The 14,830-nt window shown below is 35.0% G+C and overlaps 5 protein-coding genes across 6 annotated transcripts; 3 read left to right on the forward strand and 2 right to left on the reverse strand.

Moving 5' to 3' along the window:
- The first annotated feature begins 104 nt into the window (after positions 1 to 104).
- LOC126849628 (calcineurin subunit B type 2) lies at positions 105 to 2,600 on the forward strand. Its single transcript, XM_050591635.1, has 5 exons — positions 105 to 356; positions 555 to 594; positions 858 to 1,069; positions 1,138 to 1,347; positions 1,421 to 2,600. The coding sequence occupies exons 1-5, from the start codon at positions 354 to 356 to the stop codon at positions 1,466 to 1,468; spliced, it is 513 nt and encodes a 170-aa protein (XP_050447592.1). The 5' UTR covers positions 105 to 353; the 3' UTR covers positions 1,469 to 2,600.
- A 605-nt stretch (positions 2,601 to 3,205) lies between these two features.
- On the forward strand, positions 3,206 to 7,593 carry LOC126849622 (serine/threonine-protein phosphatase 4 regulatory subunit 2-like). Its single transcript, XM_050591620.1, has one exon. It carries the CDS (start codon positions 3,678 to 3,680, stop codon positions 6,252 to 6,254), a length of 2,577 nt encoding a protein of 858 aa, XP_050447577.1. The 5' UTR covers positions 3,206 to 3,677; the 3' UTR covers positions 6,255 to 7,593.
- Positions 7,594 to 7,911: 318 nt separating this feature from the next.
- On the reverse strand, positions 7,912 to 10,713 carry LOC126849623 (ATP-binding cassette sub-family B member 10, mitochondrial). The gene is made up of 4 exons (XM_050591621.1): positions 10,422 to 10,713; positions 9,620 to 10,333; positions 8,403 to 9,511; positions 7,912 to 8,318 (listed from the first exon to the last, which is right to left on the reverse strand). Exons 2-4 carry the CDS (start codon positions 10,218 to 10,220, stop codon positions 8,058 to 8,060), a joined length of 1,971 nt encoding a protein of 656 aa, XP_050447578.1. The 5' UTR covers positions 10,221 to 10,333; positions 10,422 to 10,713; the 3' UTR covers positions 7,912 to 8,057.
- Positions 10,714 to 10,756: 43 nt separating this feature from the next.
- LOC126849627 (eukaryotic translation initiation factor 3 subunit F) lies at positions 10,757 to 12,446 on the forward strand. The gene is made up of 5 exons (XM_050591634.1): positions 10,757 to 11,057; positions 11,166 to 11,335; positions 11,431 to 11,613; positions 11,736 to 11,957; positions 12,027 to 12,446. Exons 1-5 carry the CDS (start codon positions 10,949 to 10,951, stop codon positions 12,198 to 12,200), a joined length of 858 nt encoding a protein of 285 aa, XP_050447591.1. The 5' UTR covers positions 10,757 to 10,948; the 3' UTR covers positions 12,201 to 12,446.
- Positions 12,447 to 12,482: 36 nt separating this feature from the next.
- LOC126849625 (actin-related protein 10) lies at positions 12,483 to 14,354 on the reverse strand. 2 transcript variants are annotated; one of them, XM_050591628.1, is made up of 6 exons: positions 13,950 to 14,354; positions 13,669 to 13,821; positions 13,298 to 13,582; positions 12,950 to 13,229; positions 12,709 to 12,823; positions 12,483 to 12,633 (listed from the first exon to the last, which is right to left on the reverse strand). In XM_050591628.1, the coding sequence occupies exons 1-6, from the start codon at positions 14,351 to 14,353 to the stop codon at positions 12,491 to 12,493; spliced, it is 1,380 nt and encodes a 459-aa protein (XP_050447585.1). In that variant the 5' UTR covers position 14,354; the 3' UTR covers positions 12,483 to 12,490. The 2 variants fall into 2 exon arrangements, with proteins under 2 accessions (XP_050447585.1, XP_050447584.1); XM_050591627.1 differs by having other exon boundaries at positions 12,483 to 12,823.
- Between the last annotated feature and the right edge of the window lie 476 nt (positions 14,355 to 14,830).

Below are 14,830 nucleotides of genomic sequence, written 5' to 3' on the forward strand. Positions count from 1 at the left end.
TCTCAGAGCGATTAAACCTGCTACATTCGAAAACGCCATAAGGAAATCGATTAGTGCATAAGGAAATGGACCAATCGATTTTCTTATGCTTATGTTTATGCAACTATGCAAATTCGTCTGGATAGGCCTTTAAAAATGGGATTACAATGTTCGTTCGCAACAAACGATAATTGACCAGCACAGAAAAACAAGCAAAACGTTGATAGTCGATACGCTCGCAGCTCGCACTCTCGCAGTAACTCACAGCATCTCTTTACAGCAATTGTGTCATTATCTTCACTGAACTTATTCACTAGAAAATATTGCCATTTTCGAAGAATTTTTTCGACAGATTTTCATAAAGCTAGTTCAAAATGGTAATCAAATATATATCATATAGATATATACGAGTCGGCATAATTTTCCAGTAATCGCAAACCTATGTCTTGTTCTTTTTTTTTTATATTTTTTTTACATAACCCGCGCGATTCTCTTACAAAAGTTTTGGAGCAATTTATTTATAAAATCATACAAATATATAAACAAAGCATTCTTAAAAATCATTTATATTGCAGGGTAATGAAAGTTCGCTGCCTATGGAACTTTGTTCAAACTGTAAGTTATAAACAAATATTTTGATTTGAAATATCTTAAAGTAATCTGATCTTTTTTTGTATTACCATGTTTTATATTTGTGATGTTCAAATAAATAATTATTTTTATATTAGAATATAAAAATATATGGCATCTGTGCTTTACATATACATATAATTCGATCTTTAAAAATTTTATATATATATATATACATACACATTGATAGCTTTTTATAAATCTTTAAAATTTATACACATATTTTATATTAAATATTGATGCTCTAGTTGACGTAGATGAGATTAGAAGATTGGGAAAACGATTTCGAAAACTAGATTTGGATAATAGCGGAGCTCTTAGCATCGATGAATTTATGTCTTTACCCGAATTACAACAAAATCCATTGGTGCAACGTGTTATTGACATATTTGACGCTGATGGTAATGGAGAAGTAGATTTTAAAGAGTTTATTCATGGAGTATCTCAATTCAGTGTTAAGGTAGCATTTCTCTTTTTAAATAGTGACTGTTATATATACAAATGGTTATATAAAATACTAATATGTAGGGTGACAAAGAAAGCAAGTTACGTTTTGCATTTAGAATTTATGACATGGATAATGATGGCTATATAAGCAATGGAGAGCTTTTTCAAGTCTTAAAAATGATGGTAGGTAATAATTTGAAAGATACGCAATTGCAGCAAATTGTCGACAAGACAATATTGTTTGCTGATAAAGATGAAGATGGCAGGATTAGTTTTGAAGAATTTTGTTCCGTGAGTAATATACATTCATTCTTCTTTTACATCATATATACAATATATTATATACTATACAATTGTTCTTTAGGTTGTTGGTAATACAGATATTCATAAGAAAATGGTGGTTGATGTTTAAGTGATCCAAGTGTGAGAAAAACACTTAATTTACGAAATATATATTAATTAAAATATTTCCATAAATTAATAATCTATTATAACAATAGATTTATGGGATAGTTCTAACAAAGATCTGTTTAAAGTGAACTTATACAATTATTGTTCATAAGCCTTTTATCATTACAAGTCTATCCAAACAAAATTTATACAATATATCAAACTAGTACAGTGCACGAATATTAGATAATTATAATACAGGTTTGTTTTGGTGTCGTGCCCCGTTAAAGATATTGTAGAACAATTTAAATTATCTTGTATGTTCCTTTAAATACAAAGATCAAGAATGCAATCTTAAATAATTAAAGCTTCTAACTAACATCTCGAGTCTAACGCTACATGTGATTTTTAAGATTTTCTTCAGAAACTTATAGAAAAATATGTTTCCAACGCTATAAATAATTTAAACATAAATGCAGTTAATTAATATCTTTCTTTTAATGAAAAAGCACGAAAATAAATCAAATCTTGCATTATTAATAAAATCACCATACCATCATTTATCATATTTCTATCATAGTTACAAAAAAATTATTGTTAATATTATCCTTAACGACGTTAATATCGTTAATATACTGAATAATTTCGACCAGAATCCTTAAGGATATTATTATTTTAAATGCTATTCATATTTTAAAGGAAAGTTGTAAAAGATAATCTTTCCCCCCCCCCTCTCTCCAGCATTAATATATATTATATTTATAAGAAACACTTTCAAATTGTGCATTCGCAAGATACACTACAATTTATGGAATTACAAAGAAGATTTTAACTTTATTAAATCACAGATCTATTCGATTAGCCTTTGTGTATAAGACTTATGTGTATAAACTATGTGTATTGACATTGGATGTTTGTAATTTTCGAATGTGCGATTTATTTATTTAGATAATTATTTATTACATATATATATGATTAGTAGAACACACACAATAATTTATCATATCAAGATATATTAAGATATTTATAATATATATATAAGTTTATTTTACCACTGTTAATTGTTTCTATGTATACTCACATGTTATACGATCTTATCATATGTCTAATTAAAGTTTAAAATTGTGAAATATATATATTGAGATTAATCTGTATACATATCTGTATACATATATATATATATATATATATATATATATATATATATATATATATAAAACCCTGTGTGTGTATGTATATATATAAAATGCATATATAATTTTTGAGATATGTATGCAGAATCAATTTTTTCTTCTATTTAAATTAAATTTAATAATATTCATTCCATGAAAACATTTTTCACATAAAAGTAAGTTTTTGTTATTTGACTTCAAATTATAATCCATTTTTTTATAGATCTATTTTTCGAGGCAATTGCTCTTTTTTTCTTCTTTATGCTTTTTTTATTATTATTTTTGATCGATTTACAATGACGTCACAAGTGCAGCGTTTGAATGCGCAAAGATACAAGATTAATCTGCAATTAATTTGTGCCATTTTGAAATAAAATTAACATAGGAGCTATTTATAATTTATATGATTGCATAATATATATATATGTACATGCAAATAAATAAAATTTAATTTTTGCATTAGCACGCAATTTTTCTGCATCCGTGTGTGGTATGTGCGCGTGCGCGACTATACATCTCCATATTCTCCATGTGATTAATCTTATAGCGTTTTCAAATTAACCAATTAATCCAACCCGGATCGTTATATTTTACTATGAATTCAAGTCTTTTATTGGCACAGACGATGCAATGACGTCATTAATCGCTCTGCGAGCGATTAAATCTGTTACATTCGAAAACGCTATGAATTCGCGGATCTCTTTTACTACACCTAGTGTAGATCCAGCCTAGATAATGAAGAATATTGGAAAGAAGGCTTTCTTTTTCACGATGACCCGGTGGCGGTGATCAGTTGGAGATTGCGACGCATCAATTGGCAGTGTTGGCACTACTGTCATTCTTCTTCTCCCTTCTTGCCGCTTGCCGTAGTTCTCATTGTTGCTGTTTTGTGGCCGGTGTGTTTGCTAGTTTACATTTTTGGTTGTTTCTCTCAAGTAGAGCATTTCTTTTCGAAATTTGTCGAATTTTACGCAGCGAATTTCATCAACGGATAATCGAGATAATTGAGAGAAAACAAAGGAGATTTATCGGAGGAGGTTGTCGGCGGCGGCGGAGAAGATGGAAAATTTGGAGGAGTGGTTGCAAGCGCTCGACGAGTTCCAGAAGATACGTCCCACAGTGATTCCACAAGAGCTGGAGGATTATTTATGTTGGGTCGCTAAGACGGGCGATCCCGTTTACCAATGGCCATTGATCAAAACGCTCTTCAGGGAGAAGCTTACTCGTGTAATGACAGATTTTTACGAGAACTGTCCCAATTTAGAATTCACGACCTGTCCTAACGTAGAACACTTCAATTATGACGCTATGAAAAGCAATCTTCTGGAGAGATTAGAGTCATTCGCTAACGCACCGTTCACCGTTCAGCGGATATGCGAGTTACTGACGTCGCCGCGTAAGGAGTACAATCGCGTGGATAAATTTATGCGCGCCATCGAGAAGAACATCTTAGTGGTTTCGACGCGCGAACCAGGCCCTATAGCTAGACGCGGTGAAACGGGAGACGGTATGGTGAACGGATCCGTCGAGGAGGACACAGCCTCGATTACGCAGCAGCAACCATCGCTACCACCACCTTCACCCTCGCCCTCACCCTCGCCATCACCCTCGCCATCACCATCGCCATCGCCATCCCTGTCGCCCTCGTCGTCGCCATCCTTGTGCTCATCACAGTCACAGCTATCATCATCGTCACCACCGTCATCGCAGCCGCAGCAAACGACTCAACCGGTACAACCGACTTCTCAAGATGTCGAGATGGAATATTGGGAGAAGGATTGTACCTCGACTGTCACCATCAGCGTACACACTGTTGCTGAAACTGAACCGCCCCTTCTACACAATGATGTACCAATTGCTGCTTCTCCATTGACTAAAAGCGTATTTATCGCGGACGAGACTGCCCGAGAGAAGCTAGAACAAGCCTCCTCTAGAACAGAAATTCCCACGTCTAATTATATTTCTGCCACTTCAGAGTTTTCCTCCGTGTCAAATTTAACTTTGCAGTCACACGAACCGGCATCTCCAAACACATCTACTGTTCCGATCGTGCAAAATCTACCAGCTGTTGAAACGGTGATCAATGACAAGATCACCAGTGACTCGTCTGTTACTGATATAGCAGAGGTAATTATGAACGAGGACACTAACTCTCAATCTAATTTAGATATGGAAAATGAGGAAATTGAAGCAGCGACAACAGCGAGTTCTACTGCGACGACAACAACAACGACGACGACGACGACGACGGCGGCGGCGGCAGCGGCGACGCCGACGACGCCGACGACGCCGACGACGACGACGACGACGACGACGACGGCGACGACGATGACGACGATGACGACGATGACGACGATGACGACGACGACGACGACGACGACGACGACGACGACGACGACAGCGGCAACGGTGGCAATAGCGACAACAACAGCAGCAACATCGACGACATCGGCGACGGCAACGGCAACGACAGTGACCGTGGTGGCAACGGTAATACCCTTAACGACAGATACTACGCGAAATTTACAAGCTGCTTTCCAAGCAAAACGTTTTGAATCTGATAGCGATAACAAGTGTTTGGATAGTAAAACCGATGAGAAAGGATCAATTCCATCGACGATAATCAGCGTAGACGAGGAAGGAGTTGGGCATTCCATGAAAAACGAAGAAACGACGTTGAGCAAATTGAATTCCGAATGTATGGATTCAAATGAAATGTCTTGTATTGAAAATAGATTAACCGAAAATTTAGTACAAACGGACATTGATATGAGATCCGACACTTTGGCAAATAATACCGAAAATGTAAATGCCAAAGAAATAATTTTAAATAAATCAGAGAAAGAGAATACATCGATTCTCGAAGATACAGACAAAGAAAATTTGTGTTCCAAGAGCGGCGACGAGATAAAAACGGCAATATTCATCGAATCTAAACTTGAAGAAAAAGAGAGTACAATTACATCCGACAAATGTATAAGCGCAGTCATTGTATCTAATAATGAAACATTATATAAACCAGAGAAAACTGAGATGTGCTCTAAAGAAATGTCTGCGATGATTTCTTCCAAGGAAAGTTTTATACATGACCAATTCATAAGCCAAAAAGCTGAGAATACACAAGTAACGGATAATGTTATAGAAGCAGTTCCTAGAGTAGCATCTCCCAATAGTAATGATAATGATCAAGAAGTAGAGGTTCCTGAATTTAGCACGGATAATTTAAAAGTTATGGAAATTTCCAATGACAAGACTATTCTTGTCGAACCTATGATATCACTTCCAATAAATACAATGGAAAAACCTAAAGAGGCAACATCTGTAATTGAAAAATTGGTTCCTGTTTCACCTATTATCGAGATGACAGAAAACTCTGATAATATCAGTTGTCGATCTTTGAAAGATGAAAAGTTAACAGAAATACAAGATGATAACTTAACAAATGCACAAGATAATAAAGCAACAATGTGTATTACAACAAAAGAAAACCAATCTTCTGTAATAGAAAGTGTAATTTGTATAAAGGAACACGAATCTACAGAATTAATGGAAATTGACGACGAAGAATCACTATCGACGTTTCAACAGGATGAACCTATGGAGCAGGAAACAATGGAGGAGTTGTCAAAAAGTTAATCCTAACTTATCTAATCAATTGCTGTTTTTCTCTGTTCAACATTTGATATCTATTTTTTTGGATAGATATCGAAATAAGAGCCAACACATAAGTATCTTTGCGCATAAACAAGCTCCTTGTGCGTGGTATACATATAATTTCTACCTTCTACAACCGTTAATTATTAATTATATGTGAAATTTAAATTATGAGTAAATATTAAGTAGCTCTCAATGAAGTTCTCTCGACTGAATAGCTCCGGCATTCACTCTTATAAAGAGATTTATTGAAATGAATTTTCTAACTCTTAAAAAAAAAAGAACACTGCCTACTCCCAAAAGATTGTAATACTGAAAAACCGCTTGTGTAAAGAAGCCAGATTTGGTAAACATTTCAATATGAATTTATACAGATACCGTAAATATCTGCTTAGAATAAGGTTGTGCCTATAAATATTATGTATATTGTGTATTGCACAAGTATATTTAATAAATAAATTTTTAAATAACGTGCGTAAAATCAGTACCACAGATTCGAGGAACATCACGCGACCGAAGTAAACGAAACGTAGCGTCGTTTGTGTAATCACAGCCTTATACTAAGTTTCGATTAAATCTCGAAATATTTACATCTCGGAATTTAAAATAGGCTAATTCCGAAAATATATTCGAGATTGATAAAAAATATACTCCTTACAAACCTTTCTATACTGCGCAACAGCATTTGGAGATGTTAAAGCAGTGTTGCTTCGAAAAAATATGTATTAAAACTTTGATTGAACTAATTTAAGATCAATATTTCACGAATGTATCGCCTATAACTGAAGAATCAATGTATAAAGTATATTTCATAATTTTATCAGTGGGCAAATAATTTCTTTTACAAGTGTTCGCTATATATGTATAAAAAAAAGAAATTAGTATGAAACTAAAATTTGAGCTAGCTTTTTGACCTGCTCTTTTTAATTGGAAATATAATATCCTGATTCCAAGTAAATAACTGAATAGAAATGTTATCGACTCTACGCGGATCTGAACGAAATTCTTCAGGCAGCCCGTCACAAATTCATGAAATTTTTTAAAAATTGATTCACACGAGTTAGGATTCGTTAGGATTATTCCGAACCGCTTACAGTTATATGTAATTGCACAAAATATTTTCAAGCGGATTCGAATTCATTGATGATCTATGAAAATGTTATTAGAATATATCGTAGGAGAATGGGATATTAATTTAATAATTAATATAGATTAATAAAAAAAAAAAAAAAAAAACAACATAACACACGAATGTTGATATCTGAAAAGAATAGCTGTACATTATTTTATAAGAAAATATATAAAAATAAGATTGTGTCAATATCTATCTTTTATTCATAACGAGTACCTGACCTGACCTTGTGCTTTAAAAAAAAAAAATGCAAAGAACAGAATGAACAATCAGATGACATTATTAATGCTATTACCAACAATAAAAATATTATAACAGTAATTACAATAATTATGTGTAAATATTTTGTTGTTTATAAACATTTTCGTTACTTAAACGTTACATATCTTTACATTCAGTAAACATTCAATAAACATATAGAGCATTAGGTCTAATATTGCACTTCCCTACTTTTATTCCAACTTAATGTGATATATTACTGTCAAAAAAAAACACACTAATACAAAATTTGTTATTTTTAGATATTTGAATTTTTTTTTTAATTAATAAATATACATATGTATATATGTACATATAATACATTGATATACACCATAGAAAGAACCTTATAATAAATCAAGAGATATATTATTACTCGTTCAGCGATTTCTGTTTTATGCAAATGTTTGATGTTTCACTAACTTTTTAAAATAACCATGCTCCAAGTTCATGAGTTGAACATAAGTACCGGTTTCCGCCACTTGTCCTCTATCGAGGACCACGATTTTATCGGCATTTTTTATTGTACTAAGTCTGTGAGCAATCGTTATTACCGTCCTGCCACGAATAGCATGTTCTAATGCTTCCTGAACAAAATACTCACTTTCCGCATCTAAGGCACTGGTCGCTTCGTCCAATATTAAAATTTTTGGTTTCTAAAAAGAGAGAAAGGAATAAAAGAAAATATTTTTTATATCGATAAAGAGTTATTTCAATAATTATAATTATATTATGCTTACCTTTATTAACGCTCTGGCAATGGCGACTCTTTGACGTTGCCCGCCACTGAGCGCGATACCCCTTTCCCCGACTATTGTATCTAATCCATCCGTCATTTTTTCTGTAAACTGTAACACATGCGCTTGTTTCGCGGCTTCCTCTATATCGGAATCTGTCGCGGTTTCCATTCCATATAATATATTATCCTTTATCGAGCCACTAAAAAGAATTGGTTCTTGGGATACAATACTAATTTGTGATTTTACCCATATAGGATCGAGTAGACGGAGATCGTGATTATCCACGAGTATCGATCCCTTCGTAGGATCGTACAGTCTTAGTAAAAGTGATGCTACCGTAGATTTTCCAGAACCCGAGGAACCGACGATAGCTGTCATGGAAGATTTTTCTATATTTAAATTAAAACCTTTCAATACATGTATCGTTTCTCGTGTTGGATAAGCAAAGAAAACGTTTTGAAACGTCACGTTTCCCGATAATTCCTTCTCTAATATTTGTCCACCCTGAATAGGAATAAGTGGCTGTCGATTGATCAACTCGAATAGACGAGCATTCGCTCCTAGAGCCTTATTTAACTCACTGTATGCTGTAGATAATCCATTTAAAGATATTCCCACATATCCCGCATATAACAGAAAGGCGCTTAAACTTCCAATTGTTATATCGGAGTTTGAAACCATAAATACTCCATTGTAAAGGACTGAAAGAACAATAGCATTCCCAGAAAGACCAGTCATGCCAAAGAACATTCCTCTATATAAACTCTCTTTGTAACACAGTCTCAAAACGTCTTGTAGCTTAACGCTATATCTGTCAATTTCGCGTTTTTCCTGTGCAAATGCTTTAACTGTTCTTATATTACTAATTCTCTCTTCCGCAGTCGTGTTAAGCACTGCGAAACTGTTCTGTAGATCCTTGGATATTCTTCTCAAGACACGTCCCCAAATAGCAGCAACGATTACAACAGGGGGTACTATAGCTAGGCCGAGTAAAGCTAGTGATGGCGACACATAAAACATCATAGAGACTCCTGTAATGGCCATAATAGCAGAGCGTAAACCATCTGATACATTGGATGTAACAGCGGAACTAATAATTTGTGTATCTCCTAAAAAAGAATTGTAAAATAAAAAAAAATGATGCGTGAAATAAAATCAACATACATCAATGATATATTAATCGCAATATATATATATATATATATATATAGACGTACCGCTTAATCTGCCGACTAGTTCTCCCGTACTTTCCTTATCAAACATTGCCGTTTCCTGTTGTAGAATCGCAGCGTACGCTTTTTTCCTTAGAGACTGCGTAATTCTATGTCCTGCTGTAGACATCAAGTAAATTCTGCTAAAGTTGCTCACACCGCCTATGAGAAATATTATAAAGAGAGCAAACGTTAGGCGATTGAGCTCTTCTTTCATGTTTGTTTTTTCCATAGTGTTGATAACATCTATCACTTTGCCAAAACAAAACGGGACAGCCATGGTTATACTGGAAGACACGAGCAGAAATGCGATGGCCTTTATTAGGGTCCATTTTTCAGGCGCAGCTAATAAAATCAGATTTTTTAACTCCGAGCTCTTCTTCGTCTTAATCGAATGTACGATGGATATTGAAGTGTCTGATCGAATAGCGTTAGATGTATGACGTCTCAATTCAATAAATATACGTCCTTTCCTTGATATTCTGATGTTCTGTCTTGTTAAGCACGAGCCAAAGCCAAAAAAATATTTCCGCGATACATTGATGCCGCAATATCCTGATCTTCGCAGGATACAAGGATTAGTCAATAATTTCCAGAGAAACGTCATATTATAGGTAATCTGATTATCGCGCGACGTGACATGCAAATTTTGTGAATAATGAATAAATAATCATTAAGAGAGTAATCTTTTGTAAGAGTTAGTCTTCGGTTTTGGCTAACCTAAAAAGTACAAAGTTGTAGAAAATTTCATCGTAATACGTGGCTACATCTTTCAAAAAAGTACGATTAATTCTTTAAATAATGGTACTCTGTTTTGACAATGAGTTTGATTCCTGATGATTAAACGATCGTTTCATTTATAGGCTAACTAGGCGTGTTGCGAAAGATTGTCGGTAATAGTATCCTTGAAATACATCCAACGACAAACGCGAGAAATTCATTGTGCAAAATCATGCAAAGTGGCGATTGAGAAATTTGCGTAAAATTAATTTATGTAAAATCTCGCCCAACGCCCAAGACCCAACCAAGTGGCCGACGATTATAAAATTTGGAACAATGATGTCACACGTCTCTTTCCGCGGCAAAATTCCTCAAGCCTCAGACTATCGATTGGCTATCGGGATAGAGAATTTCAAGGGTTTCGAAACGCAACGGTAGCCAATCAATACGTCCGATATTCTACTCCGATGGTGGTAAAGTTAGTATCGACATTTTTTTCTACATTTCATAGTGGAAACGTCTAGTTGTCAGTTGATTTGATAGTTGATCTCGGCGCTCGTTGCTTCTCACTTCTCGCTACAACGCGTTCTTTATACTTTGCAAAGTGTCGTAAACATGGCGCTCAATCTCACTGTCAAAGTGCATCCCGTAGTTTTATTTCAAATTGTGGATGCTTACGAACGACGAAAAGCGGAATCATTGCGCGTTATTGGGACCTTATTAGGTAACGTCACATATACACATATTGAGCAAGAATGCGAGGGATCTTTCGCGTTGGTCGAGTGTAACGTTTTGGCAGTCGCATATGAACACGTGTTTTTCGTTGTTTCAGGTACCGTGGAAAAAGGAATAGTCGAAGTAACCAATTGTTTTTGCGTACCGCACAAAGAATCCGAAAGCCAGGTGGAGGCCGACCTTACCTATGGGATGGACTTGTATGATTTAAATCACCGAGTTAATGCACAAGAGAATATTGTTGGTTGGTGGGCCACCGGCAATGAGGTTAAATTTTAGCTCCTTTTTTTATCGAATATTTTATATACTTATATATTCTTTCGAGTATTATATAACCGGATAGAAAAATGTGCATTTTTCAGGTCACTACGCACTCATCCGTTATCCATGAATATTATGTGCGAGAATGTAATAATCCGGTGCATTTGACCGTTGATACTACATTGACAAATACAACGAGAATGGCGATCAAAGCTTATGTATGTGTTCCATTAGGAGTACCTAATGGCAAGCAAGGTTCCATGTTCACACCGGTTAAAGTTCAGGTTCGTTGGAATTGTGGAGATATATTTGCTAGCAATTTATATCGTGGAATACAAAAACATTTTAATTATATTAAAATTTTGTTTTATATATAAGACTGTTATTGTTAAATCTTTCTATACAGATTAGATGCTACGAGCCAGAGGTTGTAGGACTGCAATTATGCTCAAAGACTCAATTGCAATCCCATATACAAGCATCTGGGGTGAAATCTACTGGGGGGATAGAACCCATGATGGATCTTGCACAAGTCTCGGAGGCTTGCTCCAAACTTTCTTTAATGCTAGAACAAGTACTTGCATATGTTGACGACGTTCTAGCAGGGAAACAATTACCAGATAATCAAGTAAGTATAAATTTTCTCTTTTTAATGCTTATTATTTAGTCAATACACACAATGATTCTGCTGTTTCAGGTCGGCAGAGCTCTTTTGGATATGGTACATTCCGTGCCGAAAATGACTAGTGATCAATTTGACGAAATGTTTAATAGTAATGTTAAGGATCTTCTGATGGTTGTCGCGTTATCGCAATTGATAAAAACGCAATTGCAACTTAATGAAAAGCTCACACTACTTACAACTCTGTGATTAAGCGTTTAATTTTTTATATCGTATAAATGTGTAATGTAACAGAAAGTTAATAATAATGATCTATTTCCCATATATTTAGATTCCTGTTAATATATCACTGATCAATTGTTGGGATTTATAACAGTATTTGATAAACAGTGTGAAATGATAATTATATCAATGAAATATAAAAAAATAGCATTATAGAATGATACAATTATAAATATATACAATATATGCAATAAATAATTACAAGAGTATAAATTATTTACTTTTTCATAAATTGATAAATCTAACAGTGTATTTGTTCATATTTCGTAAGATGTTTCGTCTTTTTGATTGTCTATAAGACAGGACCAATCGGGAACTCGATTCGTTTTTAAATATGTTTCTTTTGTTAAGCATCGTAATGGTAAATCTGTTGTTCCAAAGATAGCACCGCCTAACCACGCTGTATAATTTGGTTTACTAGGTGCTGTGTGAAATTTAAACGATTGTATTTTTAATTTACTTTTATACAAATCACCTTGGACTAAAGTCAGTAATTCTGATTTCAAACGGCTCGCAAAGCCCTTTGTCATTGTTGTTCCACCGATGAGTATTATATTTTCGACCAACACTCGCCTCATATCCAAAGGACACTAATATCAAAATTAGCCAATGTAATATTAAATGCAAAAAATATATATGTTCTCGGTTATATAAATGATTTAGGTTATTACATAATGATGCATATATAAAATTACTTTAACAGATCTTGTACTTACCTTAACAATAGCATCGAGTATCATAGTTGGCAATGAGAGATTATCATTATCTCTTTCCCATAGTATTTCAAATGCCTTTTCTCTAATCTCTCCAGGTATCAAAATTCTTTTAACACCAGGATACATAACATCGGGAGGTGAAGTAGGAGCGTCCTTTGTTCCTAGCTTTGTAGATCTTTCGAGTGTAGTTGTAAAACACGTTCTTACTTTTATATCTTCTAGCACCTTTTCCGATAAATCTATATCGCTTGATATATCATTAAAATATCTCCTTAAATTTCTGCAAATTATAAGAATGGAATTAGCAATGTTGCATAAATATTATTCAAAGAAAAAAGTGTTACTCACTCGTGTACAACTTGTCCAGCCAGGGGTAACGCCTGCCAAGCTTTGAGAACTGGAATTCCCTCAAAGATAGGAATAAGAGTCGCTTCCCGATATCCGACGTCCAATACCAAAGCTGTGTCAATACCAAGAGTACTAATTGTTGCTAAATGGCTCGGTAGAAACAATATAGAACCAACTTCAAAATGCTTGAACATCACTTTTGCAATGGTATCTCTAAATGATGTCACTGCCAATGGTGACTCCAAGAACAATATCCTTGTGTCTTTCGGAGTTACCACAACGTATCTGTATCATAAGAATTATCTCGAGTAAAAATCTCAAGAGGTTACAATAAAATAAAAATGTATCATAGTAGAAATGTATCGTTTTACTTAAAAAATAATAGATGAAGAAATTCTACAAGAAGTTGATACAAGTCCTCGACATCTGTATGATCAATGATTCGCCGTATCTTTTTGGATTCCGGGCATCTCACTTCCGTTCGGATAATACCCCGTGGAGACGCTTCTCCAGCATAACCAAATCTATTTTGTATCATATATAATGAATATAATGTATATTTAATATATAAATATATTCTATCAAAATGAGAAAAAGAGAAGCTAATGAAATTTCGATATCTCTTTCTTTTTCTTTTTTTCGCAATACTCACTTTGTGTACGCACTGCCAATATCAAAAACTATCATCTGCTTATCCGAAACATATCTTACACCCTCGTAGCCGCGAAGCATTTTGTTTATCTCGTTTGTTATACGCTCTTTTCCTTGTAGTTTTTCGTTGTAATCAAATAATATTATATTAGATTGTTTGACAGCTAGGTCAAGGACCAAAGAAATTTCCTTGTCAATTGAACGCTTTGAAACTTTCGTAGCTTCAAACGGAACGCATCCAAAGGAACATGTGGTACATGGTACGTGCGTGATACGTGTGTTCTTAAAACAACGTTTTCCAACGTCCATTTGACTTACGTTGGAAAATTCAGCTTGATTAATATTACGTAATAGAGCCAAGATCGTGATGAAACGAAGAGTTGCATTACTATTGAAATCCTTCATTCGATCTATGGATTTTGCATTCTCCGAAGCCTAAGCGACGAATGTAAATATGGCCGTCTGACAAAACATTCCGAGCAGCAGCGATTAAACGACACCGTATCGCTTATCGCTCGCGGACATGTTGCACGGTGGCCACGGAACGACAGAGAACGGAACGACGTCATCCTGATCGCTCGAGTTTTTCGTGGTTTCTCGCCGCAACGTGACGCGTGACGCGTGACGCAACGACCAACGAGTTGACGGAGCCGGAGAGAAAGAGCTCGCGATCGCTAAACTCGATTTTCTATTCGCCAGATCGCTCGTGAAAAATCACATATTAATTCAAATCGTGTAAGTGAAAGAAATCACGAAGGGGCGGATCGCTTCGCGACGTGTTCGCAGGACGGTTGGTGCATATCGCGCGAGGGAATCCGCGAGCGCCCGAGCGGGGACTCGCGAGTCGCGGCACGAGGAGAACGTGAGAAGGAGAGAGAAGGA

The sequence above is a fragment of the Cataglyphis hispanica genome, chromosome 5 (assembly GCF_021464435.1).
Source record: "Cataglyphis hispanica isolate Lineage 1 chromosome 5, ULB_Chis1_1.0, whole genome shotgun sequence".
NCBI classification, from domain to species: Eukaryota; Metazoa; Arthropoda; class Insecta; order Hymenoptera; family Formicidae; genus Cataglyphis; species Cataglyphis hispanica.

Bases quoted from the DNA above. Each gene is read 5' to 3' on its own strand.
- LOC126849627 (XM_050591634.1), top strand. From the start codon at position 10,949: ATGGCGCTCAATCTCACTGTCAAAGTGCATCCCGTAGTTTTATTTCAA. The intron at 11,336-11,430 runs GTTAAATTTTAG...TGCATTTTTCAG, and splicing joins GGTGGGCCACCGGCAATGAG to GTCACTACGCACTCATCCGT. The intron at 11,958-12,026 runs GTAAGTATAAAT...CTGCTGTTTCAG, and splicing joins AACAATTACCAGATAATCAA to GTCGGCAGAGCTCTTTTGGA.
- LOC126849628 (XM_050591635.1), top strand. The intron at 595-857 runs GTAAGTTATAAA...TTGATGCTCTAG, and splicing joins TATGGAACTTTGTTCAAACT to TTGACGTAGATGAGATTAGA. The intron at 1,070-1,137 runs GTAGCATTTCTC...ACTAATATGTAG, and splicing joins TATCTCAATTCAGTGTTAAG to GGTGACAAAGAAAGCAAGTT.
- LOC126849625 (XM_050591627.1), bottom strand. From the start codon at position 14,353: ATGAAGGATTTCAATAGTAATGCAACTCTTCGTTTCATCACGATCTTG. The intron at 13,230-13,297 runs GTGAGTAACACT...TATAATTTGCAG, and splicing joins GCTGGACAAGTTGTACACGA to AAATTTAAGGAGATATTTTA. The intron at 12,824-12,949 runs GTAAGTACAAGA...TTTTGATATTAG, and splicing joins TACTCGATGCTATTGTTAAG to TGTCCTTTGGATATGAGGCG.
- LOC126849623 (XM_050591621.1), bottom strand. From the start codon at position 10,220: ATGACGTTTCTCTGGAAATTATTGACTAATCCTTGTATCCTGCGAAGA. The intron at 9,512-9,619 runs GTACGTCTATAT...ATTCTTTTTTAG, and splicing joins ACTAGTCGGCAGATTAAGCG to GAGATACACAAATTATTAGT. The intron at 8,319-8,402 runs GTAAGCATAATA...CTCTCTTTTTAG, and splicing joins TTGCCAGAGCGTTAATAAAG to AAACCAAAAATTTTAATATT.
- LOC126849622 (XM_050591620.1), top strand. From the start codon at position 3,678: ATGGAAAATTTGGAGGAGTGGTTGCAAGCGCTCGACGAGTTCCAGAAG.